Here is a 27,860-nt window from a genome sequence, read left to right as displayed (position 1 = left end):
TGTAGTCCTGATGTTGTATGTTTCAGTGCTCTTCTATACCCCACACCTGTTAAAGCCCCATACTTGGGGTGAACAGTATTCATAAATAAATAAATAAAAAAAAGACGGACAAGGGGAAGCGCCAGTGAACTCCGTTCTTTCTTTGGACCTAATCGGTAAAAAGTTATAATTAGATATTTTTCATAAAATAACAAAAACGATAAAATTAAAAAAAAAATTGTGTTCGTAAAAAATATTCAAATTAAACAAAACTGCACAAGCCCAACCACATTGCAAGTCGAAAGCCGTGCAGATTTAAGAAAAAATATTGTTGGTTGTTTCATGAAAGCGTTGACTTCTCATTAATTATAGAGTAACACCTAGTTTCACGCTATTTTTAAAAGTTAAAACCGCGCTCACGCCACCAAAAAAATTTTTTTCGTCAAAAATATTTTAGGGCACGGCTACGGACAATACGTCAAAAGGTCATGATTTTTTTTTTTTTTTTAGAAATCGAAGGTGGTCGAGCGCAACGCCTGGGACGTTTGACATGGAATGACCCTACAGCATTTAGTTGCAGCGTTCCTGTATGCCAATTACGTATAACCATGCAGCTATATCGCTTTGCACTGCAGTTATGCACCTGTATTTGTAACCACCATATTAAAATCCTCAACGTGTTCGTAGTATTGAAAATAAATAAATGAATGTTCAGGTTCAGTGCACTGTTCAATATAAGCTGCATGCAGATATCTTTGCCAAATCCCCAAAAACCTCTGTGCACATCCCCTTATTGCACCTCCTGCACTTCCCAAATATAATTAGGGTTCCCCGTTCTAGGGTTTTACATTTTTCAAAATTCGGGAGTAAAAATTGGGAGTTATTTTTCAGGCTGATAATGGGTCTTTCTGAAGCCATTGGGAAATCGGGTTTTCTCGGGTCTTATTTATGAAGGGCAAGTACCTGAAATCTGTTATTTGCACGAATAAAAACAACAAAGTGTATGATATAGCACTGGTGCTCGATCTCACAGTATATTTCCGCCTTCTGACTCGTTCTGAAGCGAATATGTGCAGAGTATAACGCATATCAAAGAAGCTTGTTACCATCAAACGAGTGACCGAGGAAGCAGTTCTGAAACAGATCCAGAATTGCTCTTATATTCCATAAATTCAGCTGATTTCAAGACCGGTATTCGGAGAGACATCGTGTTTAACCAGATTTTCATAACAAAAAATGTTCGGGGTGCAAAAATCGGGTTTTACCCGAAAACGAAGAAATAATTCATTCATAAGAGGGTTGCACCAGCCAGTTGGCATAGCCATTAACCAAAACCAGGATGGATATGTCATACCTTTTAACTTGTCAGAATACATTTGAGAAAGTTGGAACTTTTTGAAAAGCATCACAGAAGCATCATGGGCTTGTACAGTGGGAGTAGCTGCACTAGCAGAACCACGGCCGGAGCGGTAAAAATCCCGGACGCACTTGTCGCGATAACCTGGTGGGAGCGAGGCTAAAACGGAGTGCCACGATTCCATGAAAGGGGGAGGTTCACGATAAGCTGTGCATCAGTCTTAGGGTGATCCTCAAGGCCATGTATGAAGGTCCACATCCATGCAAAACTTCAGTTTATCGGCAACCTGCCCCAGGCATAAAATTGCGGCAGCCTGACAGAATGCCCGCTCTACCAGCATTTTGTTAGGCCAGTTCATATTGATGCCTGCTGTACATTACTGCCTCTTTCTCTAGCGGGGTCATCCGACCAGTGCAAGGTCTCTGTTGGTGTGGGCAAGCACTGCAAGCCTGCCACCAGTATACGTTCATGCACATGCTTGCATACATGCAGAGTGAGACAGGATGCCATGCTTGCAATCATCTATAAAATATAGAATTTCTATGTGCATTTTTTTGGACTCACTGAATATTTTTTAATTGGCAAGAAGGAAGACATTCTGCATGAAGCACTGATCAGTGGCAAGTATGAGCATTTAGTGATGTGATGCTAAGGACATTGGCATAAGAAAGTCACGATATGGGTATCCTGATATGGCACGGGCTGAAAATAGCATGCCACTCATTCCAATGCTTAAAGGCACACGATCCTCCCAGGAAGCACTCGCGAGTCCGCAGATCATCACAACTGGAAGGAAACTATGGTAAACACTGCTTGTGATGACTGTGCGTCAATTCTCCATCATTCAATTCCAACTGTGTCATTACCAGAGAAGTTATGCAAGTTTAAAAAAATAGGTCAAAACATAATACAGGGTTCCCTTAAAAGTCTTCTCCTTTTAGTGCGGCTCGAAGCACCGAGGGCTTTGCCGCCTCACCGACATACTCTTAGCATTCCAGAATGGTGCATAAGAGCTTTTGGGCCCCTGGTACACCTTCTGGTACACCTTCGCTTCCGTAACCAGAAGGCCCTGTAGTCTGTTGCGGGTTAAGAAATGCCCTCCACACTTCCTTTTTAGAAGAGCATATGCTGGAGAGATGAGACCCTCCTCGCCTCCTCTTGTGCTGCAGAGGAGCTCGACCTGTTTTCTTAACTTGCAACAGACTATAGACCTTTCCACCCTCCGTCGCAATGGCACTGCCATCTTGGAATTGCGTGTTGCAGCCAACATTAGGTGGCTTCAAATCGTTGCTCCTCTCTCCACTCCGTGCCCTGGAAGAGGCATTGTATTCGTGTTTTTCGGAGAGTTTTACAGCGCTTTGTGCCTTGCTTTGTGAAGTGTCATCCGATACCTATTTTTCTAACCTAACTGCATGCCATCATTACATGCACAACTTCAGCACTTCGTCTTTTAGCACGTTTTGACTATTTACAGTGTTGGCGTACCGGACACGTGCGAGGAAAGGAATCGGCGTTTGCACTGGCGCACATTCAGTATGTAGACGATTCTAATACGCAAGAGCGCTGAGAGGCCAATTATTTATAACAGTACAAATTTGCTTAAGCGATAGTTGCAAAGTAATAGTGGTGCAACAAGAAGTGCAAGGTATATTTATGATTTTAAAGAAAGCAAATATAGTCAATGTAGGGAGTTTCTTGAATCATATCCTGCCTTCATGACAAATCGAAAACAGTTGGTCTGGATTATACGGGGGAATCATTTATTTTTTGCAGTGTAAACATTTACTTGAACTGTTCATTTATGAATTTAAAGAAACTATACACTGTGCTCGGTCTCATGTCTGCAGTCATTAAAATTTCTTAAAATATCCAATTCAAATAACTTATTTAAACAAGTGAAAACCATGTCAAAAACAGCTTGAATGACTGGCAAAAGCACCTGAGACACGCAATGCATGACACCGAAAAGAAGCCGTTTGCATGGAAATAACTGGAATGCAAAGTTGTCAATGCCAGATTTACTCTCGACGCCGCTGAAAGTAAAAGGCATATCTGTCCAGACAAATAAAGATCCGTCTACACAAATCTGTGAAGTAATGCCTGACATCTGACTTGAGCCAAGTTTGCTGGAGGTCAATTCTCCTGCGCCATTTAATTTTATTTTGCAATTTATACGGGAGACAGACGACAAACTTCGATTGGTGGGTTTGTCCTTTATCTCATATTCTCAATACGTTATAAGGAAATGTCCATATAACAAAGCTTCCCAAGGTCAACATTGCGAAACTTCAGCAAGGCTGATATAGTTGAAAAAATTTTCTGCTCTGCCTAGAAAGCACCATCGAAACATCTCTCGAGTACTTAATTTCTTTAAAAAAAACGAGAGACAATATCGCTCCTTTTTTGCAATCTATGCGTCATTAGGGGGGTTCCCCAGTCAAAAAATTTCACAAGACGTTGGTGTCCTCGAAAACTGAACAGTGAGCACTAAACTTGTACCTGCTCTATGCAATTCAGCACAATGCAAGTCAGACCGTCAACCTGCTTTTCCACTGCCTCCATTCATTAGTCTCTTCATAAGTTTATTTTTATGGACACTAGTATCAGCGGGTATGTCCAGCACGGCCGTAGACTTTGCTAACCCTTTCCCAGCATCATTTCAGTTGTTTCGTTGCCGAATCTGGCCAAACAAGGAACATGATCAGACAAAGGTGTTCGTTAACACGTTCAGAATTTAGGTTCGTAACCATGTCGTAGTTCTCAAGGGGGTGCATTACCACTGTATCCTTTGTTCTGTACCACCCAAGGGATACATTCATATCATAAAATTAAGCGAAAATGACATAACACAGCAACACAGCCGCAAACCCTGCTGAAACCGAAGTCAACCAAATTGAAGCCACCATATGGCACCGCGTGTGTCGGCACCCCTGTCCACCGGTAGACTACTACCAAGCTGTTAAGGTCTATAGATGTGGCAGTGACTGCCTACACAGAGCCCCAGCAGAGGCCAACAAGAGTTAACAGTGGTAGACATCTTTTATTTCCCGAGGGAACAAGCGGCGCCTCTAAGACTTGGCGACCCGGCTCCTGATAGTGGTGTGACGGCGATAATTTACTTGATGGGGAGGTGCCGGGTCACCCTCCTGTGGCCTTGGCAGTGCGACAGATCTACTTGGTGGACTGCTCCAGGTAGGCAATCAGGTCTCCCCGGTCCTGCGTCTTTTTCAGGCCCGCAAACACCATCTTTGTGCCCGGAATGTACTTCTTGGGGTCTTCCAGGTAGATGAACAATGTGTCCCGGTTCCAGGTGATGCCTGCCAGGGAAAGAGACTTCTCTCAGCTACGGCCGCCTGCCTCTTTGTGCGGAGCAAAGCCTGTCCCACTACCCCTTTTCGGAAAGGATGGTTGAATGCTTGAACGCAATGGAGAAAGCTGCAACAGTTACAAGACAAAAGTTTAAATTCTACGTCTGTCTTCCAATACAAAACACTGTTACAGAGTCTCAGGCGACCAGAGAGGGCTCTGCTGGCGTCGTGTGGAACCATTTTTGAGAGCGTTCGTCAACGCTATCGCGGCGTAACAAAATTTTTATGATAAGCCGATGAACGGAATGCACAGAAACCTTTCACAAAGGTTTCTTTAGTGGGTGCATTTGTTATGGACAAATTTCACAAGTGTAGGTAAGAGAGGAGCGGGTAGCCCTGGCATTCGGCCAGTAATGATGTGACGAAGAGGGAATCTTCCTGTCGTCTGCCTGAAAGACTTGTCTTGAAAAATGACTCGTGTTATGCAAAATCCCATTTTGGCAGTATTCAGTTGCTACACCTAATGCTGGATGGTTTTAGAAACATCCACCACGCTTACCCACCGTAGTAATGTAAATTCACGCAAATGTGGGCCTTGCACGGTTCTACGACAGCCCTATTTCAGAGACTTCAACTACCTCGGAAAATGCACCAGCTGCAATGGCTTTTCTCAAGAGATGGTCTTGTGCGTGCCCTCCACCACGTAATTAATGTCACTTGAAAGTCTAAGGTCAATGATGAAAAGTGCCACTCAGCTGCACATCTTGTAATGCAAATGCGTTATCTTCAGGGTCTGAAGACTTTTCCAGACAACCAATCTGCAGCAACAAATAGTTTTCACAGGCATTAAATTGACAGAGGAAAAAAAGGAAATAAACAAGGTTCCAAGCGCTAAAGACATACTTCTCGACAAGGTAACCGAAAACTCATTTTCCCAGTGCCACATACGGCTTATTTCAAACTCCACCCCTTCACTAATCTACAAATCTACAAATGCACTGCCTATAGCGCTAGCTTTTTATCTTCAACAACGCTCCGACATCTCGCGAGCTTCTCACGTGCATGGCCAGCTAAAGCATGGCGCTACAGCAATGGGCATGAGCTGGAGGTCAGACATTCAAGACGCACCCCGTCATTCTCATTCTGTCAGCAACTATGGTCGATCAAATCGGTTGTGAAACTTTCCTTCAGGGGGAGGCTTCCGTGCGCCCGTTAAAGAGCCTACACTGAAGGCAGGGTCCATCACAGATCGTGGGGAGCGTTTACAAAATTTAGCGGCAGACGCCTTTTGAGACGATTGGTTGCAAGTGCACGTGCACTGTGTTTTCGTGTGGCAAGAAGGAAACAGGTGAAAGGTGGAAACGTTTGTAGACGATAGACGCGACGCTTTCGCACCTTGTGCTGCAAATGCAGTCATAAACCATGTGACCTCGATCGAGCAGTTGGAAACTTTCTGTAATACAGCCTCTCTTGTACCTGTTCCACCTCAAGATAGATTATCGATGTCATTGAATGCCCCGCAGTTCTGCTTCTGATGGGGATGAGGCTCCGAAATATTTTAGGCAGTTTTTTAGGATGATACACAAAAAGGACATGCTTTCCAAACTTGCACGAAGTTGCCACTGTGTCGTCGTAGGATTCAAAACACATCACAAGTGCTTGCCTGCTCTCTTTGCAAAATAACTTCCCTGCACATACTGGAAATAAAACAGATTGACAGAGTTAACTCCAGTCACAAAAAAAAAAAAAAAAAAGAAATTTGCATATGTCACCCTTCTTTGAAACACAGTAATTGTAGAGGAACCCCAGCTACCGAAGGAATCGTCCAAACCTGCCCAGAGTGCCACCCGGCGTAAAACTGGACATGCCTGTGGACGCCTCTCGCTGTACGGCATTTACTAGAGTTCCAATAATTACACAAGCTTAACCATGCTCACAAAGAACGGGGAGGGGAGAATGTGTTGAGTGCAGACTACCACCTCGCAGAAATTGGCGTCGCACGATGTAGTCCTATAATGTGGTCCATGCGGCGTCAATTTCCCCGCTAAATTCAGCGAGGGAGTTAATGTCATATTTAATTATGACGTCACGCGAGACCAGGACGTAACAGAGCTCAGTCGCATGACACCATGACACTGCAGTCACCCAACGTCCCGTGAGTCTGATGTTATGTCATGTGACCGAGCCCTGTGCCATCACGTGATGCCGTGACATGCAACAATGTTGAAAAATCACACAACGATTCTTTGCAATTGCTTTTTTGTAGAGTATGAATAATAGAACAGATTCTGTGCTTAGTGTGAATACCTCACAATGCTGTTACCGCATCACTCTCGGCCGTACTGGTGACCACGTCTATACTTGCCTACACCTTTTTTGGCTCCCATTTAACCGAGGCTTTATGTTCCAGTATCTCTCTCGGTGGAAACTTAACACCACGCAGGCATTTGCGCGTCGGGCAAAAACAACCGCCGAGATGTGGTGCAAGCGGTCTTACCTTTGCTCTTGTTGGCGTCTGTGTAGCTGAAGCCTGCCGCCTGTCCCGTCTTGCGTCCGATGAGCCCATGTAGATTGGGACCAGTCTTGTGCTTGCCTCCGGCTTCCACCGTGTGGCACTGGGCGCAGCGCTGCACGAAGATCTTCTTGCCCTTCTCTGGGTCGCCCTTGGGAATTTCGACCATGGCTGCTCTGAAGACCTGCGCAACAGAGGCCCACAACGTCACCCAAGGTTCGCCGACCCCCCTACAGCCACGTTGCTCGGCAAGTGTGACGCCCCTACGCTCCTTTGTCAAGGAAGCAAAAGAAATGGAAGTATGTCCACACCCCATGTGACACAACCTCATGCAGCAACAACAAATGTGCCAGGGAACAGGACAAGAAAAAAGACAAGGCGCTTGCGTGTGAAACAAGATTAAAACGGCCCGATTAGATCTTTCTCTATTTTAAGGCAAAAAAAGTAAGTTGACCCCAAAATAAATTTTTACGAGCGTACCATAATGCTTAAAGATTTCCCTATTCAGTGCACGGAATTCTACAATTCAGCAAACACATTCTTATAGCACTGAAAGAACAAACCAACAAAAAACTAATAAACAAAAAACTAACTGTAATAAAACTGACGTCTCAAACACAACTGTGTTTGAGATGCTGTGTGGCTATCCATTCTTTCTTTTTTTTATCTTTTATTATATTTGCTCGATTTCACCTGACGAGCCAAGCACTTGCTTCCTACTCCCAAAATTCTAGCTAGCAAAAAAAAAAATGTTTGTATGAAATTTTGTTGCATTTGGCACCTACAATTTTTCTCCATCTATAATATTTCGCTGGAACATTTTCAGCATCTTACATGATCTCTAAAGAGGAAATAGTTGAAAAAATATGCAGATTAATTAACCATATTGATCAAACAGAATTTAATTGTTACGAAGTCGCCGAAAAACAAAATCTTTGGCGGAATTTGAACTGCGGGTCTCCCAATGTGCACCACATCACCTCGTCGTTTTGGCACTTGCTATTAATTTTATTAATGCATCAAAATGTAATCTACCTAATCAGAGGCGTTCTGAAACAAGGTGCCTACCGAACAGAGTCTCGTAGACTTTTCCAGATTTTCTCCGAATATTAAATACCCCGACCATCACTACAAAGAAAACTCAGAGGATGGGTTTACAGCAGCTGTTCCCTTTTAATCCGGTGAATCAGGGCTTACGCTTCCCCAGCGATGACCAGCACGAAAGCCATCTAAGCAAACCGCACGCCACACCCTCCTACTTCACCATGTCACTGCGCCACCCACACTGGTCACTTTTGCTGACTTTAGCAATTTCCTGAAAAATCCCCGACATTCACTGACGCTTTGAGATTTCCTGACAATTCCAGGTTGGTAGACACCCTGTGAAAGCATTCACCGCTGTGTGCAACACAGTACGACGGCACATGATATGTGCCATGCACGTATGTACTACACCGACTGTTTATTGTTTGAGGTTTAGTCACCCCATTTGAAAATTCCCATAGATTCCAATTGGAATTTCCAATTGGTACCAGTTAGGTTTGTGGACAACCAATTGGTCACTGCAATGGGAACCATTTGGAACCCATTAAGCTTCCAACTGATTTTTTTTTTTAAAGTGTACTTCCAATTGGAAGCCACTAAAACCAATTGGTTCCAATAAAAACAAGATAGAATTCAAATTGGATCTATTTATAATTTTTAGCTGGGACGGCATCATCATCTGCGAGAGTAAAGAGTCATATTGAATGTACAATGGGGCATTCGCAGCATCTTACATGGTCTCCAAAGAGGAGATAATTGGAAAGATAAAATCCTTGTCGGCGCTGGGATTCGAGCCTCGGGTCTCCCAATACCGGTCAGCTATGCTAAACACTGCATTGCACCGAACTTTAAGCGCACCACGCCATGGGCGGATGCAGTGCGTCCGGAGTTCGAATCCCAGTTTCCCAAAACAGTTTGTCTTTCGGCGGTTCTGTAACAATTATTCTATTCAATCAGTACGGTTCAATATTTCTGCTTAGTTTCGAGGCGAAGAATCAGCAACCAAGTAACTAAAAAGACGGATCCCAACAGTCGTACGCTCTTTAACACATGAATCGATCAATTCGTACGCAGGCCGGCGCCCTTTGCGCGGGGGTCACAGCCAGGGTGAACAATCGGTCGAGCCTGCAGCGAGCGGCCGTGCCCAGGTTTCCACGTGTGCGCTGCGCGGCGATAAACGACGGCACCGTCTTTAACTCATAGTAATTAAGGCCACACACCTCGAAATCTCGAGTTTCGTAGACTCACTACGCTGAGCTAAAAGTAACTTAATCCTGAACCACGGACATCAAATAAAGTAGACACAAACAGGGGTGTCCTTCCGATGGCACTGGGTCAGTAGGTTCGTTGCGGTCACCTTGCTGCACAAAATTTTGCCGGAAGAGAAATCAATCGAAGATGGGCGAAAGTTTCGGACAAGGTAACCGTTTCGATCAATTGATCCCGTCGGATTTGTGCGCAATGAAAATGGCATGTTCAAGGTCGAGATATCAAATGAGGCGACGCAACGCTTGCGTCAGCCTGCATGCTCTTCCGTGACCGGAGATTTACTTTGGAACCCACCATACACGTCAGGATGATGGGACAAGAGCCGGCGGTTTGGGGCCCTAGGTTGGCCTTATCTTTCGCGGGGGTGGTCAGATCCGTTAGAAGCCGGCGAGATCGTCTCCAGCCTCTTCGCCCAGCAAGTTTTCATTCATTCCTTAGGCCTCGCACATCGCGCCGTTTTAAAGCCCCTTACTCGCACAAAGAGGTTTTTAAATGAGCAGAAGCTCGGCACTTTGTGCCCGCAGTTTACGGCAACACACCCCGTAAATTCCTAATTCGCTAAGCGAATGAATAAGGTATCTACGTGGCTTACCCTGTGGAAGTGCGAGCTTGACTTCTCCAGCCGCCGCCTGGCTCACGTGAAGAAGGTGACCGCCGCAAAACCTCCTCTTGGCAGCAGACACGCTGCGCAACGACCGCGCTGCGCATGCGCGGACCTCTCTCGCGCGTGCGCAGAGCGCGCGTATTGTGCGTCGTCGTCTGCTTTAATGCGATTAGTGATGACGCAGTTTTGACGTCATGGGATATATTACGATTACGTAAGGCAACGCTTGGCGTGATAACGACCTCGGGTACCTCACAACGGGCGGCGGAGAAAAGTTCTCCAAAGAATAGCTCACCGGCAGAACCGGCAGTGTGGAGAAAAGCTCACCAATCATTAAGAAAAAAAAAATATTCGACGATTTTTTTTTTTGCTTAGCGGATCGTGCGTCACACGTGACAATGTGACAGAATTCGACACTTCAAAATAGTAATCGCCTACTTGCTTATTAATGATGCTACAAGCTCATATGAATAGGGGTGTGTGAACAGTTTCAGCTCCGAAGATTGTGTGGTGCCTGATCGATGAGTAGGTGTTTGCCGATGTTATCAGTGTCGGTTACGCTGTTTCTTTCCGTCTTTTTACTAATAGAGCGTTAGATGCAAGAACAGCTTCATCGTCTTGTTCTTGTTGTCTTCACTCCGTCTTCGTTCTTTGAGCTGTTTCCATTATGCATAACGTTTACCAACTTGCCGAATTCGCTAATGGCGCTAGTTTGCAGCTCTGAAGGTCATGGGTGGTCCGCCGTAGAAGGGCACTATCACACAAAGGCAGCATGTGTCAAAACCAGCATGAATGGCTAGAAAACGTGCATGTCTATGGAAGGAAGAAACCTCAATATCTTACTAACTGTTCTATCCCGTTTTCAAACATTATCAAAAGCTTCGAAGAGAATTTCAGGCACCGCATTGTTGCGCACGCACTCTCGGATTTTAGGCATTTACAGTTTTGCTTTTTAGATTTTAGGCAGACTTTATTAAGTTTTCAAATTTTTCCGTTTTCAATTTCAAAATGTTTTCAGTTAGGCTTTCGTTGCCTAGAGAGTGAACCACAGAAAACACTCGCCCGCAATTATAAGCTTAACAAATATTGGAAAAAAGGACATTTTTTTTTACAAAACTGACAAATTTTAATGATAATAAATTGATGTATGTTACACATGATGTGACAGCCTCGTATGAAAAGAAGAAAAAAAATCTGTGAGCTTGTCTCCGCATCCACTGGTTTTACGGTGAGCTTTTCTCCGGGATTTTTCAGAACCGAGCCAAAATCTTGGGAGAAACCTGTTGCTAGCAGTACAATAAATAAAATTAAGGTAAATTTTGGACGCCATGACTGATCTGAATCCAGTCTGCTCCAGCAAAATCTATCAAATTCACACCAAGTTTAAGGTCAAGAAGGGATTAGTAAGGACTCAGCACCATATCCACTGTGTCCAAGGGTTTCCCCAGGAATTTATATTAGGGGAAGGGGGGAGGGGTCTAAATTTTTAGAGGGGGAGTTGGGGGGGGGGGGGGGGGGGTATGAGTCGTTGCAAACTAAGGGGGTGCCTTCAGAAAAACAAGAGGGGGAGTACACCCCCACAAGGGGGGTGTAGGGAAATCACTAACTGTGTCAGCAATTACAGGGTGTTCCAGAGCGCTCTTCATGGATGTAAAGAGAATAGCATAAATAAGCTAATGAACAGAGTGTGACTAAACTTTTCAGGAAAGTGTCTTTAGGTAGTGCATTTATCATTAAAAAAAAAAATCAATAGGACGGAAAAAATAAAAACAAACCAGATAGTTTGTTTCAATTTTCTGTGCTGTGCATAAGAATGATATGCTTTTCTATAATTGAAGTGTTTTCCTGAAACCTGCACTCACAAATTTTTAGCATTATAAATGCACCCCCTAAAGACACCCTTTTGAAAAGTTCAATTGGACATTGGCACATTTTTTTTTTTCTTTTACGACTGCATAGCATTTGGGAAGAACCTATAAGTATGACTATTTAAGCCACTGTTGATTAGTTGTCTGCTATTCACAAACTTTTTAATTAAAATCAAAAGATTCATTTCATCTGGAGGTTCATCTTCTAAAGAAATGTTCTATATAAAAAAAAACAAACAACATGTATAACACATAGCGATGAAATGCATCCCGCATAAAATGAATGTGTATTGTTGAGTCTGAAATCGCTTGGCCATTTGCCCTCTTGAGTTTCGGTTTTGTCGCACATCAGCTGGGCGATCGACGGTCTCTGTGTTTATGCTTCTTCTTGTGCTTTTCTTTCTTGTGCTTTTTAGATTTCTTCTCCTTCCTGGAAGAGCAGAAGATATGAAATCTGAGAAATCGAAAAGAAACCAACCCCAGTCCAAATCACCCTTTGAACTCTTAGCCAGGGGAAGATTTATGGGTCAGGTTTTCGAGGGGGGGGGGGGGGGGGGGGGGCAGTAGGCATTCAGCCGGCGGGTTGGGGGTGTCTACTGAGATATGATGTTACGGCCGAAAGGTTATCCAGACCTATTTTGTTGACCCAATATTTGCTATGTTACCAAAAACTGACATTTTGGCTGGTGCATATCAATTTTTTTCAATACAAAAAATTCTTTTGGGGGGCTTAAGATAGGGAAGGGGAGGGAAGTGGTTGTCCCCCCCCCTCCCCCCACTTGCCCCCTTTCTAAATTTGCCTCTGCTGCTAGCTGTACATTTTAATTTCTCATTAATCCTTACTTGCATCGGCATCATTCACCTCAAACGGTCAAAGTGGAATCCACCATTTTTAAAATCACTGTTCCAAAAGTATTTGGTAAAACGTGTGGTACCAGTCCCCCACTCTCTTCGCTTCAGCAGAGCGAACATTAGAGAGAAGGCGAGGAGGGACTCACCTCCTATCCAGTGTTCCCTCTGCTAAAGTGGAAAGGGTGGAGAACTTTGTGGGAGGCACTTGTCCTGGGCTCTTAAAGGGGTACTCCGCCGATTTCTTCATGATCCCCGATTTGCTTGAAATTTTGCTAAACTCGCCAGACAACATCGCCAAAATAGTATCCCAAATATTAGGTCAAAATAATTTTTTTTCACGAAGTTATTGAATTTACAATTTTAGTCCTCACCGTGTTTTTCAAACTGAAAGTCTCTACTGGCAACAATGAAAAAGTGACGTCATTGGAAGTGCAGGGGTTCATTCTTTGGACTGTGGAATTTGTTCCCAACTGATTCGAAGCAGTTTCATGGTGTCAAATGAATGCTTTGGAAGCTCGCTCCAGTCCCCGCGCTCCAGCACGGAACAAATGATTGGCATATTCTATTTTTTAGACTGCTCGCCCGACTGGCAAGCTAAACTTCCAGTGACGTCACGGCCCTGAAAAGGGCGGGTATATTTGAATGTTTGTTTTTGCATCATTTTCATTTGCCGATTTCGCAATAACTATTATGAGTTTCACGATACTAAATAGCATACCAGAAAGGGCAAAGGCCGGGGAGTCAGAAAATATAGTTAGTTGAGGTAGCTCAAAAATCGGCGGAGTACCCCTTTAAAGGGACACTGACAGGGTATTTATGCTCGCCGAGGTTGTTAGTTGTACGTGACATATGAGGGCTCAACTACCCAGAACAGAATTTGCGGCTCGAAATTCGGTTTCTTTCCGCCCGAAAACCGCCGATCAAGAATTGGCCGGTTCGAGTCTCGCTCACTCTCTTTTTCGCGGTCACGGGCCGTTTTCTAAGGTATCGATGCGACCACCAAATTTAATCAAAGTCGTGGGTCACTGAAGGCACACACTCAATATTAAAAATAGAAAAAAATATAAAACCCATTTTTTTTGGCTTCTAAAAAGCTGTAAATACGTTGATTGAAAAAAAAAAGTTCCACAGACAACCGGAAGCATTCTGTGCGTTCGTCGTTTCGCGTATCGTGGGACTCGCGGGGACGGCGATGGCAGCGGACGACGGGTGTGGGACCTCTATTTCAGAACTGTCGTTCGCGGTACCGGCGAATTCTGTCTACCGTTAAATGAGAAATTTGGGACTGATCAAAAGAATTGGTATTCATCCCGTACGACACGCCCGGCCACCAAGCCGATTTGCACGAAGACGTCGCCGAGCCGTCGCTCCCTTCTCGTGGCTGAAGACAACGCTCGCGCAAACGTCAAGCACGACGTGTCTACTTCGAGTTGAATATGCACGCGTACGATTTCTTTACTAGGTGCGAATGTCCCCAAAGCGTGGTGCTTCCCGACTTCGACCCGGGAGTGCTTTTGCTAGAGAAAAATCGACAGCAAACTTTCAAACTTACAGTTTACCGGCTGAAGTATTACTAAGGAATGTGATCCACCAGAAACGAGATGCCCCAGTAGCTCAGTGGGAAAGACGTCCGCTTCACACGCCGTAGGTCCAGGTTCGATCCCCCGTGAATTTTTTTTTTTTTTTTTTTGCAAACAATTTCCGATGTTTACATATCTTTTTTTTTACAATCATCACTGAAGAAACAAACAAAAAAATAACAAACAAATGTTGTGGACGATACTTCGCTGAATTAAACGGTATGGGATTTCCGTTTTGACACCTGCGAACTCAATGTAATCACTTTCCACAAAATGCAAGGAGCATATAAATCAGGTAGCGTCCGCTTTCCGAGGTGTCCGTAAATGTTCTACAGGAATTGCAGCCAGCCATTGGTCCCGATCCCGTTGATCTTTCGGCAATGCCACTTTTTTTCGGATGCAGGACATGTGAGCCAGCTCTTCACGCAACATCTTGGGTTTATTCTTTTCGGAGCCGATCATGGAAATTCACCACGGGCACTCACTACTCATCTCTAACTTCTCAATGTACAAAACAACTCATCTTGGAGTACATAACAACGAGCGGAACAAACATAACTGCAAAAGAATCGCACGGCAAGCAGTTCCCGCACGCCGCATGTCGTGTCGTCTGCTACCGGAGAGGAGAAAAAAAAAAAAAAAAAAAAACCGCACGGTCGGGTGTAGCTACGTGACTTCCGCCAGTCACTCTCTTCTCTCCACTTCTCCGACCTCCGTCGGGTTTCGGTTTCGGTTTCGAGCAGTTGCGTCTTTTGGCTTTATTAAAAAAATACGCTACTCTGTTGCAAAATATTAATTAGGTAGTCCTCCGACACCATAATAAAGCACCTGGCAAAAAATAAAAAAATTTTTTTGGGGGGTGTCAGTGTCCCTTTAATCTATCACCGACTAACAATCCTGTTAGCTAAAGGTCGCTTTTGGGCCCATTGCAGATCATCTTAGCTCCCCAAATCTGTACAAAGAAGCCTTCTGTCCTGTCCTTTTGACCAGCACACAAAGAGGAAGGGAAAAATGAACAAATGTACCCTCAAACTGCTATTTTGACAGGTGTTTCAAAAATCGTGAATTATAGTGGTAATTTAGCAGAGCTGGCTCATGACATTCAATAAGAACTAAAAGCAATAAAAAAGACAAGCAAATGGAGAAGCAGCACTTGTTTCATCAACTTATATACTGTCTGTTCTTTTTGTTCTGCTTTAGCTTTATTTGGGATACCACAATCCACCTCGGGTGGAAGTAATTTCTTTTTTTTTTTGTGTGTAATTCTTCTCTATATTGGAGACCACCTCTAGTCTTTTAATCATTCAAGGGCAATGCAACAAATTTTTAAGTGTTCATTTATTACGGAAATCAGCAGATCTTTTCGGTGTTTGTTTATTTTTCAAGTACTGGCGCGTTTTGGTGATCTGTTTAGGACAGATGCTAAAAATATTATGAAAGACTCGGAGCTCAAGTTTAAGGAAGAAGGGGGGGGGGGAGCGAGTTGACAAAAACAATCATAGTTGGAGTGAAATTTCCGAGAAATAGGATGTTTTTCAATCATGCTCACCCCTGGCCCGCCTTGCGCTTCTTGGAGGAGTCCCCGTCCTCTTGGGGGCGCGGAGGTGCGGGGGATACAAACTGGACGCCCTCGTGGGAACGCTTGCCCCTGGATGAGAAGTCGCCTCTGCACACAAAGAAAACGTCAACATGACGAGCTCAACTCGGCCGGAAAAACGGGAGAGAGATCTCGGAGGTCTCATTTCGGACTGAAATGGTGACAAGGACAACCGAAGGTGGTGGCATTGCCCCTTTCCCGCACCGCCGTAGGAAAAATCGAATCCAAACCAATCATGGGCACCTGGCACGCCCCGGCGGAGGACGGGTGAACAACTTCGACCACCCGGGGACCCTCCGACGAGGAACCGAAATCTCGGTACGTCTGCCACAAGCTTCCGTTGAATTGCGGACACTTTGGCTGAGATACGGACCCGCCGCCCGGGGATCCGTAGACCGGCGTTTTGCCCCGCTGAGGCAGCCGCACCGTCGGGGCAAAGACAGTGCTAACGCAGAACGTACGGCGATGTCTCGTTAATACAGACACCTCCGTTTCCCCAAAAATTGTCCACAACGCGAGTTGACCACGACGACGGGACGAAAATGCACGTAGTAAATGTAGTATTTAAATTTTTCCATTTTAGTAATTGCCACACTAACCAGATGGCGCCACTGACCGCCACACCATATCGCTGTAGCCAGGCGGCGCTACACTTCATCCATTGGGCCGTGCGCCCAGGTGGATCTCCCCCGGGGCGGTTGGCCCCCGGGCTGTTTCCCTCTGAATAAAGTAGTACGTGTTCTGACCTCGACCGATGTAGACGTCCCTTCCTTCCGGGTCGTTCCCGCCTCGGACCCGCCGGTGTTCGCCGCCCCACCTCGGCATGTGAGACAACATCTTTCAGCAGGCCGCCTCGGCGCTGCTTCTTTTCCTTTCTTTTTTTTATTTATTGGGCTCTCCGAATCACAACAGTAAACACATGCATTTTAGGCATCATAGATAATAAAGGACATAGATAATCAAGAACTTGCTTTTTCTGGAGAATATAACACCTTCCGCAAAGACAGACTTCATTCAAGAGGCGGCGGGATTGTGATTGCAATGAAAAATGTGCCCTCGTCCGACCTCTAATAAACTCTCAACTGCTTGCCATATCTTAGAAACCATTAGCAACAATATTGTTGTTCTTGACATTTGGGTTTGTGTGAAACTGGTGCGTTCCAACCTTATCCCTGGAGTGTGGTATTGTCCACAATCTTTCTCTGGGCAGTTCAGTGACAAACTGACGGACAACATAAACTGTGTAATCAGTAGTTGTCTCAAATGACCAATCATGTTGGCCGGAGACTTTAACTATCCGGTGATCAACAGGAGCGACTGTTCGCTTCTCGCAGGCTTTTGGGATCCACCTGAGTGCCGAGAGTCTTTGTCAGTCTCTCAGTTGTGCAACCTCACTCAAATTATTTTAAATCCTATACAGGGGGGGGATTCTGTCCTTGACCTGCTATTTTCATCTCACCCTAAAATGTATTTATGCTTTGCCCTATTTCAGAAACCATTAGCGACCATAACGCTCTTCTTATGAACTCTACATTCCTTCCGGCTAAGGAAAATATTGTTAGAAAAATGTTTCTAAACTTTTCCAAGGTGGATGCCAATAAACTGCTATGTTCTTCTGAACCTTTCTCAAACGATACCTGTAACTTTCCGACACTCATTCTGTATCTGAGAACTGGGAGCTATTTAGGGATAAAATAACAAACTGTCAAGGAGGTTGTTCTGGTGGTTTTCATTAATAAAAACTTATCGAGTCCTTCGTTTAATCCCTCAACCGTTTGGACAAGCCTAGCCTGTCCACCTAAAGCCATCCCCAAACCAACTTGCCCCTTGGCTGTTTTGGACGACCCATGCTCATTCAGAGCTTAGTATGTGGCACTGCTCAGAGATGGCAGCACGTGGTTTTATTGTATGTTTTTAAGGATGACGACCGATTGTGGAGACACGTGTGGCTGAGCCGCAAGTGCAATACGAAAGAAGAAAAAAAAACTCTAAAATCAAAAATTTTAAAAAGAGAACAAAAATCAGTTAAAGGGTTAATAACTATTACAAAAAAAGTTTGAACAGGAAGAAATGGCTATTCTCTTCAGCCAATTCAAGAAACACTCCTGTCTCGTCTAAACACAAAACTTACAAGCTAAAGAAGATTAAATTAAAATTTCTGAATCGCAATTGGACTAATCTGTTACTAATGCAAGAGAGTTCTTGCTAGTGGTCTCACTTAGTAAACGTAACCCCTCACCCATTCTCCATGACAGTGGCGGAATAATTGTCGTTTCATGACTTATCACCCACATTTAACTCATTCTTTAGCTCAGTATTCACGGATGGGTCATTCCCACTACCTCAGGCATTGTCCGTGCCAGCAGAAGCATGGATGATATAACATTTACACCATACGGAATAGCAAATGCCATGAAACGTTTGCATGCGAATTCGACTTGTGGGGAAGATAACATGACCTTGATTTTTCTTGAAATAACCAAAGACAAAATATCAATTCTTTCATGTCACCTTTTTCAAGCTTCATTTGATTTGTCAGATTTACCGCTCGATTAGAAAGTTGCAAAAGTCATCTCTGTGTGTAAACATGGCAACCGCAATGACCCTTCAAATTACGGACCCCTCTCTCCGACAAGTATTCCATGTAAAATATTCATAAAAATGTCAAGTCATGGACCACATTTCATAACTTCAGCGATCTTCTCCCTCACCAACATGGCTTTCACAAACATCCTTCTTGTGATAGTCAGTTATCTAAATTCGTAAGAGATCTACACAATAACTTTACCAACTCTTGTACTACGGACACAATTTTTATTAATTTTGCTAGAGCATTTGATACTGTTCTTCATCAATGCTTACTTCTAAAACTTCCTCAATTAAACATAAATGCTCAAATCATCAGTTGGATTTTATGATCTCTCTCAAACTGTAAGCAGTCTGTGTTTATAGATAACAGATCCTCAGAGTTCCACAGGGCAGCATCTTAGGTCCACTTATGTTTCTCATCTATATAGACGACTTACCTTCACTGATCTCATCATCAGTAAGGCTTTTTGCTAATGACTGTGTACTCTGCTGCCGAATTTTTCATCCTAGCAAATCAGAGTTCCTTCAATGTAACACTGACATTTTGGTTGAATGGTGCTTAACTTGGCAAATGAACATCAATGATATTAAAACTAAGCTCATTTACTTCAATTCCTCAAACCACCACACTCCTTTCGACTCAATTTTTTGCAATCCCATTTTATCCACTCACTCATACAAGTACCTAGGTATCACTTCTACCGAAGATCTAACCTGGAATGCTAACATCGAAAACATAGTTACCTCATCATTAAGAACTCTGGGATTTCTTAGAAGGTATTTATACCTTGCACAACAGGACGTTAAACTTACTGCATATAAAACCCGCGTTAGATCAAAACTTGAATTTGCTAGCTCTATATGGGCCCCTCATCAACCTTACTTCATTAATAGACTAGAATCAGTTCAGAATAAGGCCGTCTGTTTCATTTATCGAAACTACAGTACGAAAACCAGTGTCTCCCAACTAAAAAATCTCACTAACTTAGCTTCTCTTGAATCTCGCCAGACAGTCGTTTGCCTTACCCTCTTTCATCAGTTTTATTACAACATGCTCACTCACTGTAAGCCTGCCTCATACATTTCTTTACATCATGATCATTCCTTAAAAATTTAACCCATATTTGGTCACACAAATAGATACAAATACTCTCCTCTTGCTGTCTATGAAAAATTGGAATTCTCTCCCAAATGACATAGTCACTGACTACGATGAAATCATATTCCGGGAAAAATCTTGGGCTTCAGTACTTAGACATATTTTCAATGCCATGTCGGCTTGTGTTCGCTAAAAATTGCAGTTTGTGCTCCCAGTTCTCATGCTCAGTGGTATAAACTTTGTTCTGATTTCCATACAGTTTTTTTCTTTATTAATCTTTTTAACCCATGTTGTTTCTTTGATTGCCATTGCAATTGTGCCTTTGTTTCTATTCCCCCCCCCCTCTCATGTAATACATTCAAATGAGTGTGTCTGAGGCGAATAAAACTTGAACTTGAAGGTACTTTGATCCCAAAATATCAATCTACATACTGGGGTATCAATATTAATGGGGTCTGTATTAACAAGACACAACTGTATCGTACGCAGCTTTGCAGAGAAGTTACGGAGACGACATTTTATCGGCATTCTGAGCCTCAACGATGTCAACGTCGCCGTGCAAAGCATTGTGAAGAGACGTTATACACGAAGACTCGGAGGTGTCGAGCTCACTCACTCAACACATGGGTAATGAGGCCACGGTGTTAAGATTCTCAACATCGCCTACCGGAAGCCAGCACAGAGCACAGCTTAGACACGAGTTACGGTTAAATGCAGACGTAGCAACCACGGGTCGCTTTTCTGCTACGGGAGCGTATTACAAGAGGCGGCTAGGCGCAGCCATGGAGGGCGGTTTCACGAAACGTTTCGGGTAAGGCACGTCCTGCCACGTCGATGAATGGCGTCTGCCACTTTCCCTGCTAGTTTGCGCGCAAACGGTTAGTTATTGGCGTCGCATTTGGCGTCAGTGAAACGCACGAGCGTGGCGAGCGGCTCCGTCGAGGACATAACTCGGAGAGTATGACCGGGGATGTATTTGGGCTGCATAAACCTGCGCTTACTCCGCTTTTTTTTCTTTTGACGTCGCCCTGGCGGCATTTACCGCAACCGTTTGAGCTGCCAAAGGGGTCGACATCTCTATCGCCTGATCGCCTTAACGAATAAAGATTGGTTTATATAAAAATAGAGCGCTGGCCGACGCCCTTTTGCATTCCCGAATAATCTGGCTGGTGCGGTCGATTATGATGCGAAAAAACTCAAACAATATAACACTGCCTCCACGTATAAAGAGACACCGGGAAAAAGTTATTTACCGTGGCGTCTGGCAAGGTTTTAAACTGGAAGTATGTTACGTGAGACCGCTCTATAACACGTGCTGCAAAAAAAAGAGGACTCCCGTCATAACTGCCATTAAAATATGTCGAAATCGAAACACACAATGTTATAAAAATACTCAGTCTTGATAACGAAAATCGGGATGAGTGTCCAAAGAAACAAGGCATAGACCCTTCACCTAGCATTTGTGCCGACGCCGGAGACGCGGTCGGTCTCAAAATCGTCCCTCTTGCTGTCGGATCGACGAAGGGCTTCGGTCACCTCCTGAAAGAGTGGTAGAATGGGTCACAGTTACCTCCCAATACGAAGACAATGAGCATGTAGCCAATGTTTTCCAAATCAGTAATAGTATGATTTTTGAGTCTGCAAACTATACATATTTAGAAGTCATCATTTCATCCTGTCTGGAACATCTACAAGTGTGGACTATATGAACATTTTATATTTCGAGGCTCAGTTCTCACCACACATTTCCAGGGTGAATGTTGGGAACACAATGTTTGATGCCAAACATTAGTCAGCGTGTTGCCTACACTCTCAATACCCTCGCGGGCAATGTACACGGCAGCTTTCCCAAGTGGACAATGTAGATTGATTTTAAATCTTAAAGGGGGGTGCAATGTTTTCTGGACTTCGGTCAAATATTTCTTGAAGTTGCCCTCTGACACTTCTGAAGTAAAGAACAGAAAACCGATTTCACCTGCGTGTCCTAGTTGTTGTGTAAAAAAAAAAAGATAAATATTGGCATTTCTGGCACCCCTCAACTCACTCCCATCCATCAGGGTCACACCTAGTCCCCCTCTTAGTGACGTAACTTGGGGTGCCGTGTAGCTTCCCATGTGCTCCCTCGGAGGACGCTTCCTCTCCCTCTCTCTGCAAACATTAGCGGGCGTTATGCTGCAGCTTAGAGCCGAGCGCGGTCACGTAATTTTTTCGCCGTAGTTCCTTCGGCTGCCACTTGGGGCTGTAGGTGGGGGAAAAAGCTCGACTTTTGCTTTGCGATTATGCAGCGGAATTGCGACATTTTTAATGAAGGAGGTGTTTTTTCTATCCTCCGGGACACGATAAACAACATAAAAATGACGACATGCAAATTATTTTAATCATAAAATCGTTGCACCGCCCCTTTAAAAAAAAAAAAAAAAGAAGGAAAAAAATTGTTCAGCCTTTCCACTCTCGTGAAAAAGGAAGACCAGCGGAGCTGTACTCGATACACTGTGTGCTTCCTCTTCGTCGTCGTCTGTTTTTCGCGCTGTTTCCTACGATGAATTCCCACCAACGCGCCCAACTATCAATTCTTCTATTATAGCTGGAAAGGTTGCCGCCATCTACGAGCGACGGCGGAAACCATACTGGTTCTATGCTTGCCGCCGTCGCTTATAGATGGTGGTAGCTGTCCAGGTAGGTTTGTGTCGACATACACGGACAGAATCCTGGGGAACTTAGCCCTTAATAGCTCCGCTGTAAAAAAACTGAAACAGAAGAACATACAAGTAAAAAAACTGAAACAGAAGAACATACAAGTCATAAACACAAAATGCCTTCTGCAAAATGTTTGTTGTAACCCAATGAAATAAAAACCTCTTCCCTGGATATCAACTTAGTAAGTTAAAACTTATCCTTTCAAAAACACACAAACGAAGAAGGGCACCTATTTTTACTTAAAATCAACCACCTTTTCAAACACCTGTTCTTAGCGTCAACCATTCTGTGCTACGGTGTGAAGGCTAGCATGGCTTACACAGCACTCCAATACTGTTCAAACCACTTGCGCGAGCGTGTGCGAATGAGATGCAAGATGAAGCCACAAGCTCTTGCGGTAGCGCGAGATTACAGCACTGTGAAAGCTACTACAGTAGTACCTTGTTGATACATTTTTCAGGGGATCGCGAAAAAAAAAAGTGTAATCCGGGAAAACGTAAAAAAACAAGAAGGCCCCAAGGGCTGGGAGCTTGGTAGGAGCGGCGGTTTTTAACATAAAAGCCGGAAACATATCTAAGATGGTTCTACTGTATTGCCTTGACAGTGCAGCATGGAATAGTTTATGCCGAGTACAGTCTCCATTCCGAGAAAACCAATTCAGGCAGCCTGTTTATGGGCAACAACATCCATCAGGGCCATAAGAACGAATAAAAGGCCCCACTTCCAGTCAAATCCAGTGAACCCTGTGTATGTGGAAAAACGACTTACCTCCCTCGACAAAGGCTGGTGCGTTGGCTTAGCTGGCACCGAAAACCCCCTACAAAAAAAAAAAGCAAACAGAGCACACATGAGACACGTCCCAGCAAATAACCAGAGTCCGGCATGGAGAGAAATTTCGATATTCACATTCAAAGAATTTGTATCCACATTCAGACCGTACAATGTTTCCCATTACACCTCAGGTGTGGACAGCAATCTCGTCGAGCGAGTGTCTGTGTAAACTAAACCTTTCCAGTACCTCACATTTCCTGCCTCTAGTTTTCACAACATAGTGCAAAAACATCCATGCCACGTTACGAGAAAGCATCGCACAAATTACATCCACATGCGGACAGAAAGCTTCGCAGATGCCTGGAGTTTGGGATGTTCATCATTGAAGAGGGGGCAGCAGGACCACCAAAAGGTCACATCCTGTGACCAGAACAATCACACGTGCTAAAAGGCACAATCCACAAACCTCTGCAAACTTTGCATATGTTCCGGCAAGATATCCGAGCCAAGAAATGACTGTCTTTTTAGCATTCCCTAAAGGTGTTGAAGATACGTAGCATTCAGAACGCCTTGTCCGTGAACACTGTCCGTAAACTGGTGCTTGAACTGCCCGTCGACCGCCGTGTAGTGGCAATTGGCTTTCTGTCGTGGCTGGTCCCGGTATTCTCATTTTGCAGCCGCATTCCTCGCCCCTCCCTCTTCATCTTAGGTGGCACACAAAAAGTAAGAGAAGTCGCAATGATCATAATCTAACTGAAGCAACCAAAAAAGTAAGTCAGTTAAAAAAACAAGAAAGAAATTCAAGTAATTTTGGTTTAGAGCAACCTCGCAGAACACTTTTTCTGTGGAGCAAGGCTAATGCATCACATTCTTTGGATGCCACATATCCGAGGGATGCGTCTGGCGGTCTTTTCCCTCGATCGCCCCGTCAGAGGTCAACTCGATATCATTATTACTTTTGTGGGAGCACTCACAGCGCGCTCAGCATAGCCTCTTCCTCTGCCTTCTTGGCGGCCGCCAGCTCGCTTTCCCGTGCCGCGGCCCTTGCCTCCGCGCCCTGGGCCTTGGGGTCCTTGGCGTACCAGGTCAGGTCCTTGCCCTTCTGCCAGCGGCCCACGGGGGCCCTGAGGGAGTGCCCTGGCAGGGAAGGACAGACCCCAGGGTCCAGCTTCAACTGCTCTCGCCACACGCGGCTGCTATAGCCGCAGACCCAATTAGAATGGTTCGAACGGTCGCAGACACAATTCTTATTCTGTCAATGACTACAGATAGCGTCATTTCAAACTCGCACTCTACAAGAACACTTAGCTAGATCTATAGTTCAAACTCTCTCAAACAAAAACACAGTGAGGGTGCAGGCAAGCTGGTGTAAGTTTACCACTATGTTAAAACACCTGACCTCTTTCCCTATCTCTTCTACTTTTGGTTGTTTCAAGGTTCTTTTCACATCCAGTCGCAGGCGTTCTGACATAATGGTCTCTCAAAGTCTCTTGTTTCTTTTCAGCCCCCTTTAGCCCATTGCATACCCATGTCAAACGTTGGTTCAGTTAGCAACATGTCTTTAACGAGGCTCGAATGCAAGTCTGACCCGTGCATGGGTTTTGGTCCGTATGTCAACACTTTGTAATAATATAGTAATAATAATATTGTTGACAATATTCTTACTTGTACATCAAACTAGTACATGCATGGTGCACAGGGCTAAGAAGACAGTAAATCTCAATACTTAGAGATTGGATCCGGTGTTTCTGGTGCAAAAGCAGCTAGGCTATGGAGTGGGACAGATTCACAAAAGAGGTGTCTCTAATGTTGAGATGACTAGCGCCACCGCAAGTTGAAGCTAGTCATTCCCGTGTTCAGTGAAAAAAAAATACTTCTGTATTCAAAAAAAAAAATGTTGAGCTTGGACAGGGTTAAGAATATGCGAATCTCTACAAAAGGTCAAGGTGCCAAGTTTGTGCAGAAAGATTCTTTGCAAAAGGTCAAGGTGCTGAGTTTGTGCGGAGGTGAGAAATTTTCAGAAACACTTTAAATCCTAAGATAAAGAAATAGGCCAGTTGGTATATGTTAAGCACAATGAAAAACTTACGTTGCTCAGGAACAAAAATGTAGAAAAGGAACATGCACAACGTGACAGGAGTTGACTTTGAACTGAGGTTTTAAAACGTTACTAATACCGTATTACAACCTCAGTTACGAGTCAGTGACGGTTAGAGTGACCACCTTCCTGCCGGCGAAATGCGGGACACCCTGACCAAGGGGGGGGGGGGGGGGGGGGGAGTAGGAGAGGGCGGTATTTTTACGACTTAAGAAATAAGTAGTAAATGAAATTCTCCAACGCACACCCCGAAATCCTGTGCTGTCCCAAAGCCTATTATATACATGAAAATTGTACAAAATTGTACGCGGCAATTAAACTAAGAGAAGTTTCACTCACAGTGATATATTTTTGTTTAATCTAATAGTAAATATTATATTAAAAGTTTCGAAGTTGAAAATATAAAAATTGACTGCACCAGACCCCAATGCATCAAAAGGAATTAGGAAACAGTAAATATTTTTTGGCTTACTGTTTCATGTCGATACTTACACTTATACTAAAATGCTCGTACACAAAAATTGAACCTTATGTTGTTGTTTTTTGAACGTTGTGAGTTGCAGGTTTTTTGCCTTGTGTGGCCGTCTTCACTAAAAAAAAAAAAAAAAAAAAAAGAAGCTTTTCACAACAACCCTTTTACATAATACAATATGATGTGCAAATAATTACAATAGTTTATTTTTCAAAATCTGGGGACCAATTTTCGCTTGCAGTACTTTGCCATCAAGGGGAGAGGCGTTTTTTTTTTTTTTTTTTTTTCTCTTCTAGTTTTTTAGGTTAGACATATTCTTATGTACTTCCAGTGACACCGATTATTGTTAGATCAACTGCCACACTACAATACAATACTTAGATCGAACCCACAGTAGTTTGTGACTCCCCATCACGACTAAATCTGAAATGAAACCTGTCTGATGAACACACTAACACAAAAGACCTTTATTTATTATTAGCGTTATCCCTCGGAGGCCACGCAAACTACCGACCCTCCGCATCCTGCTTGAGGCTTCCCCACAGTCTCCGCTCTGCCTGCATAGCATTATCTGCGCTAGTCCTTAGGATGTTTGTTTAGAAACGAGGTGGTGGTGTTCGGTATTTCAAAGCGCATCATTTTAGCAAGCCTGGTTCAGACAATCGAGTTGTTTCCGTTCAAAATGACCGAAACGACACCAAGAACATAGTCACCGGAAAAACCGTTTGCTACAGTTATTTCAAGATTCGCCGTAAAAACTTGATATTGAGAAAAATAAATAACACAATCAGTACATTTACTCTGGCAGGTTCCTTACTTCTCCGTTGATTGCGCAGCGAGACAGAGCCGTAGAGTAGCATCACTTTCCCATAGCAGCGCTTTGCTCGTAACCTCAAACATGAGTCGCCATGTTTGAGGCTAGGGAGAGGTTGGTGCAACGTCCCACAGATGGCGCACAAATCTGAAAAAAGGTCTACTCAAAGTTTGTTTGAGATGTTTCCTATGGTAACCAAGGTGCTCAGACGAGCAGTCATCTCCTACGTGCGTAACATTTGAATTTCCAATTTATTAGGAACTAAGCTTCCAGAGCTGACCCTACTGCTCAAAGACAAAAAAATAATTATAATAATATGACTGAAGATTGTAGAGGCCTATTAGAATTCTAACGTTTTTCAAAGCCCCAGACCCCACACTACACTCCGAAAGGATGAGAACGGAAGGTGGTGCTTTTCGAACGCCCGGCCTCCATGCTTTCCGCAGCACTTTGGCTGCAATAGACCTATTGCTACATTACCCAAGCATCAAGGAAAATGCAGGGAAGGGTGATCCACGGGCCACACGGGTACGCCTTCCCCGTATAAAAGATTCGAAGTAAATAACCAAAATAAAACGTTGACGAACGCGCGTTCAAGATGCCATTTGGTTTAGGTATTTGCTTTGGAAAAGTTACTACTGCTGAGGCCAGCACGTGCGGCGCTTGAAACACCATTCCCTGCATTTCCCTTGATGCTTGGGTAATTTAGGAATAGGTCTATACCACCGCACACGCTACCCGAGGAGCACGAGACGCCCAAGCGGAGTCGAAGGTAAGAAGCTCGAGATGGGGGTGGGACAACTGAAGCGCCTCCCTGCCTTTCCCACCTTGTCGGCGATGGAGTGATGCGTCTGTTGGCATCACAGATAAGTGAAAGCCCAGGAAGGTCGCATACCCAGGTAGTTCTCTCGATACTTGTCGTCTTTGACGTCGTCCCAGTTGAATTGATCAGCGCCGCCTCTGGAACCGCCGCGCACGGGGTGATACATGGCCACGGAACCTACAGCGGAACACAAACCAACCATTTTAATGCGAAGCTATGGTTGAAGTCGATTTTTTTTCAGGCAGATAAGGCGGACGACATTTAAGAGCAGCGGCCTGATCGCGGTTTACCTTTGTGGAACCGTAATGAACGAGAGATCTCAGCAGACTGTAGCTCGTTGCATCGTTGCACCCCTGTTTAAGCACCTACTTCTTCTTCTGTAGTGTTATCGTACTACACAGAAAACGAAGAGTAAATGGCGGATATCTATCAGATATGCTGTACGAGACGGACAGAAGCAAAAAATATCAGCCACAGTCATGCAAGCGCCCGAGCAAGCGTCCCACACGAGTGGCTGGTATCGGCTT

General features: G+C 44.2%; 2 protein-coding genes across 2 annotated transcripts; both read right to left on the bottom strand.

The window, feature by feature from the left end:
* Nucleotides 1–4,356: 4,356 nt before the first annotated feature.
* Nucleotides 4,357–10,136, bottom strand: LOC8035110 (cytochrome c). Its single transcript, XM_029981419.4, has 3 exons — nt 10,062–10,136; nt 7,142–7,340; nt 4,357–4,653 (listed from the first exon to the last, which is right to left on the bottom strand). The coding sequence occupies exons 2-3, from the start codon at nt 7,323–7,325 to the stop codon at nt 4,508–4,510; spliced, it is 330 nt and encodes a 109-aa protein (XP_029837279.1). The 5' UTR covers nt 7,326–7,340; nt 10,062–10,136; the 3' UTR covers nt 4,357–4,507.
* A 1,038-nt stretch (nt 10,137–11,174) lies between these two features.
* Nucleotides 11,175–27,860, bottom strand: LOC8033693 (multiple myeloma tumor-associated protein 2 homolog). The gene is made up of 7 exons (XM_029981417.4): nt 27,624–27,860; nt 27,406–27,510; nt 24,101–24,263; nt 23,124–23,172; nt 21,112–21,197; nt 15,923–16,039; nt 11,175–12,371 (listed from the first exon to the last, which is right to left on the bottom strand). The coding sequence occupies exons 2-7, from the start codon at nt 27,497–27,499 to the stop codon at nt 12,290–12,292; spliced, it is 591 nt and encodes a 196-aa protein (XP_029837277.2). The 5' UTR covers nt 27,500–27,510; nt 27,624–27,860; the 3' UTR covers nt 11,175–12,289.

Source organism: Ixodes scapularis, unplaced genomic scaffold, assembly GCF_016920785.2.
Source record: "Ixodes scapularis isolate PalLabHiFi unplaced genomic scaffold, ASM1692078v2 PGA_scaffold5__190_contigs__length_132052651, whole genome shotgun sequence".
In the NCBI taxonomy this organism is placed as follows: domain Eukaryota; kingdom Metazoa; phylum Arthropoda; class Arachnida; order Ixodida; family Ixodidae; genus Ixodes; species Ixodes scapularis.
Note: the sequence above shows the minus strand (reverse complement) of the source record. Positions and strands in the feature narration are given on the sequence as shown.